This window comes from Rana temporaria, chromosome 1 (genome assembly GCF_905171775.1).
Source record: "Rana temporaria chromosome 1, aRanTem1.1, whole genome shotgun sequence".
NCBI lineage: Eukaryota > Metazoa > Chordata > Amphibia > Anura > Ranidae > Rana > Rana temporaria.
The window spans coordinates 462,377,847-462,382,651 of record NC_053489.1 but is presented as its reverse complement, the minus strand read 5'-3'; the positions used below and the strand labels follow the sequence as shown (position 1 = coordinate 462,382,651).

At 39.4% G+C, this 4,805-nt stretch overlaps 1 protein-coding gene across 4 annotated transcripts in view; it reads left to right on the top strand.

The window, feature by feature from the left end:
- The first annotated feature begins 2,003 nt into the window (after nt 1-2,003).
- The window catches only part of UNC5C (unc-5 netrin receptor C), a 490,092-nt gene continuing 487,290 nt past the window's right edge, over nt 2,004-4,805 (top strand). For 2 of the 4 annotated variants that reach the window (XM_040328065.1, XM_040328051.1), the window contains exon 1: nt 2,004-2,679. In XM_040328065.1, coding sequence (XP_040183999.1) covers nt 2,565-2,679 — 115 coding nt within the window. In that variant the 5' untranslated portion in view covers nt 2,004-2,564. The remainder of the gene's footprint in view (nt 2,680-4,805) is intronic. The other 2 variants (XM_040328072.1, XM_040328059.1) reach the window with 1 other exon arrangement.

Below are 4,805 nucleotides of genomic sequence, written 5' to 3'. Positions count from 1 at the left end.
GCCGTTGGTATTACAAGTTAAGCATTACAAGTTAAACAGCAATTCTAATGTAATTTTTCACTATTTTTCACTGCCATCTTCTTCCCTCTAATTAGAACCCCCAAACATTATATATATTTTTTATCCTAACACCCTAAAGAATAAAATGGCGATCATTGCAATACTTTCTGTCACGCCGTGTTTGCGCAGCGGTCTTACAAGCGCACTTTTTTGGGAAAAAATTACACTTTTTTTAATTAAAAAATAAGACAACAGTAAAGTTATCCCCATTTTTTTAATATTATAAAAGATAATGTTACGCCGAGTAAATTGATACCCAACATGTCACGCTTCAAAATTGCGTCCGTTCGTGGAATGCCGACAAACTTTTACCCTTTAAAATCTTCATAGGCGACGTTTAAAAAAATCTACAGGTTGCATGTTTTGAGTTACAGAGGAGGACTAGGGCTAGAATTATTGCTCTCGCTCTACCAATCGCGGCGATACCTCACATGTGTGGTTTGAACACCATTTACATATGCGGGCCCTGCTCACGTATGTGTTCGCTTCTGCGCGCAAGCTCGTCGGGACGGGGTGCATTTCTGGCTCCTAACTTTTTTAGCTGGCTCCTAGATTCCAAGCAAATTTGTCAAACCCTGCCTTAAACCATATACACACGATCGGTTTGATCGAAAAAAACAGACCGTTTTCATCGGACAAACCAATCGTGTGTGAGCCGCATCGGTTTGTTATCCATCGGTGAAAAAAAAAATAGAACATGTTTTAAATTTTTCCTATGGATAAAAAAAACAATAGAAAAATCCGATCGTCTGTATGGAACTCCATCAGTTAAAAATCTACGCATGCTCAGAATCAAGTCGACGCATGCTCGGAAGCATTGAACTTAATTTTTTTCAGCACATCGTAGTGTTGTACGTCACCGCGTTTGGACACGGTCGGATTTTTGACTGATGGTGTGTAAGCAAGTCTGATGAAAGTCAGCTTCATCGGATATCTGATGAAAAAATCCATCGGATTACATTCCACCAGATATCCGATCGTGTGTACGAGGCTTAAGATTAGCGTAGAAATGTGTTTGTTCCCAATAGATTTGTGAATGTTTTTTCACTTGCGTTGGTCTAAACCGATTGTCAAATCATCCTGATATTCGGACAAATGTTCTAAAAAATTGCTTTTTTTACATTTTTTTTTATTTAGCTTTATTTCCACTTTAACTTTTTTTTTTTTTATTTAACTTTATTTCCACTTTAACTTTTTTTTTTTTTATTTAGCTTTATTTTCACTTTAACTTTGACAAGTGCGCACGTATAAGACTAGAAACGATTTTTCTTGTTTGCTTTCACAGTTTTTATTTTTTTATTTTTATTTAGCTTTATTTCCACTTTAACTTTTTTTTTCTTTTTTTATTTAGCTTTATTTCCACTTTAACTTTGACAAATGCGCACGCATAAGACTAGTAACGATTTTTCTTGTAGAAATGTGTTTGTTCCCAATAGATTTGTCAATTTTTTTTTCACTTGCGCTGGTTTAAACCGATTGTCAAATCATCCTGATAATCGGACGGATGTTCTAAAAAATGGCTGCTTTCACAATTTTTTTTTTTTTATTTAGCTTTAATCCCACTTTGACAAGTGCGCACGTATAAGACTAGTAACGATTTTTCTTGTTTGTTCCCAGTAGATTTTCCAATTTTTTCCCCTTTCGCGATTGTCAAATCATCCCCCTTTAACGCTTAGATAATTGGATGGATGTTCTGAAAAGCGACTACTTTCCAACGTGCAAACGCCAGCCTTACCCGTAATTATGGTTTGCATTAAAACAATGCTGAAAGTAGAGCAGGAAAGACAAGGAAGGCTCCCAGTGAAAGGCAAGGAAGGAGTGGAAGAGATGCCTATGTGCCAGTAGAAGGGCTTATGCATGGAGTTGTGCAGTGAAGGAGAAATGTGCAGAGTGAGTTGTGCAGTGAGTGAGCCCCAGTCCATGGAATCCAGCTCCGTATTTGCTGTGAGCTGTGTACAGACAGGGAGGTAGGGCTGGGAGAAGAGGGAGCAGGGTAGCACAAGCTGACTTTCTCCCAGTCTCCTTGTAACAGAGAGGAGAGGCAGACACCCATAGACACACACACAGAAGATACACACAGAAGATACATACACACAGCGATCTGTGTCCTCTCCCCATGCACTCAGCTCCTCATGCTTCACCCTCCTGGGCTCCTAGGATCTGAACTCTTCTTCTCACCATCACTAGTACTTCTTGGCAAGATTGGAAAGCAAGCTTCTCTTTCTCAGAGGATTGGTCTCCGTTCATCTGATACACAAGCACACCTATTTTTGTGTTTATTTTTAGGATTCTTTTTTTTTTTTATTGATCTGTCACCAAGGATTAATGAAGCCAGGACAAGTCAGCGGTGGTTAGTTCCTATGGGCGTTGGGGGTATGAGCTCCTTGTGACTTCCGACACATCCATGCACTTCCAAGTGTAACTAGTGCCAGGCGCTCGCGGTGCTCAACAAAGTGGAGTTGTGCCCAGCTGTACGGAGCCGGCTTTGTGTGCCTCCTTGTAGGATGAGGAAGGGGCTGGAGACTGCCAGCTGTGGGCTCAGGCTGGGATACATCCTGCAAATGTGTTTCCTACCTGCCCTGGCCATACTTACCGCCGGCAGCACCTTCGCCGCTCAAGGTAACAACTTACCAGGTGGGCAGGTGGGGGGAGCGCTGGGTGGGCATGATGATGGAGGACCAGACCTTCTCACCTGCTGTGTCTCTTATTGAACAACCATCACTCTATAGGTTCTTCTCTATACTCTATATGTTCTATTCTATTGTATCTGCTCTATGCCCTGTGTGTTCTGAGACCCTTTCATAACCCTATATGTTCTTGGACCCTATCCCTTTCTATACCCTATATGTTCTGAGACCCTTTCCTAACCCTATATGTTCTTAGACCCTTTCTATACCCTAAATGTTCTGAGACCCTTTCTATATCCTATATGTTCTGAGACCTACCCCATATGTTCCGAGACCCTTTCTACACCCTATATGTTCTGACATCCTTTATATACCCTAAATGTTCTGAGACCCTTTCTATAGACCCTTCTGAGACCCTATTCTGAGACCCTTTCCTAACCCTATATGTTCTTAGACCCTTTCTATACCCTAAATGTTCTGAGACCCTTTCTATACCCTATGTTCTGAGACCTACCCCATATGTTCCGAGACCCTTTCTACACCCTATATGTTCTGACATCCTTTATATACCCTAAATGTTCTGAGACCCTTTTTATACCCTATACGTTCTATGGGATCTTCTCTACCCTATATGATCTATAAGATCTTCTATGTACCCTGTATGATCTATGGGCTACTCTATAGGCTATACGAGACCCACGGAGTGATATTATCTTTATGCCCTGTATGTTCTATGAGACCCTCTATATACCCCCATATGATCTCTCTGTGCCCTGTATGTTCTATAAGATCTTCTCTACCCTATATGTTCATTATGACTCTCGCTATGCTCCATATGTTCTGCGATACCCTCGCTATATCCTATATGATCTATGATATCCTCTCTATACCCTATATGATCTAGGCAGTCCTCTCTATACCCAATATGATCAATGGTATCCTTTCTATACCCTGTATGATCTATGATAACCTCTCTTTACCTTATATGATCTTTGCTATCCCCTATACACTATATATGTTCTCTAAGATCCTCTCTATACCCTATATGATTTATGATATCCTCTCTATACCCTATATGTTCCATGGGATCCTGTCTATACCCTTTAGGCTCTATGGAATATTCTATATACCCTATATGATCTATGATATCCTCCCTATACCATATACATTTTATGAGACCTTCCCTACCCTGTACGTTCGATGAGATCCTCTCTACAGCCTATAGGCTCTTTGAGATCTCCATATCCTATATGTCCTTATGAGATCTTCTCTATACCCTAAATATTCTATGAGATCCGCTCCATACCCTATACGTTCCCTGATACTATCTATATATCCTATATGTCTTTATGAGATCCTCTATATACCCTATATGTTCTGTGAGAACCTCTCTATGTCCTATGTGTTCTATGAGATCCTCTCTATGTCCTAAATGTTCTATGAGATGTTGTCTATATCCCATATGTTCTTTGACATCTTCCCTGTATCTTATATGTTCTCTGAGAACTCCTCTATGCCTTTATTTTTTATGAGAACTTCTGTATGAGATTTTCTCTATGAGATCTTGTTTATACTCTATAAGCCCTGTGGGATCTTATTTGCTCCCTATTAGTTCTATGAGATCTGTATTCCCTATAGGTTCTGTGAGCTGGTATACCTTATATGTTCTGTGAGATCTTGTTTATTCTTTATTAGATCTAAGAAATCTTTTTTTTTTGTTGCCTATATCATATGTCCTATGAGATCAATATGTTCTATGAGATCCATGTGTTCTGTGAAATCTTCTTTATTCCCCATAGGTTCTATTAGATCTTCAATCCCCTTTAGGTCCTATGAGATTATATACCCTAAATGTTCGATGAGCTTTTTTTTTTTCTTCCCCTATAGGCTCTATGAGATCTTAGTTCTGTCCTGTATGTTCATGTTTTATGAGATGGTATTTATTCCATATATGTTCTATGAGGTGGTATTTATCCCCTATATGTTCTATGAGATGGTATTTATCCCATATATGTTCTATGAGGTGGTATTTATTCCCTATATGTTCTATGAGGTGGTATTTATTCCCTGTATGTTCTATGAGATGTTATTTATCCCCTATATGTTCTATGAGATGTT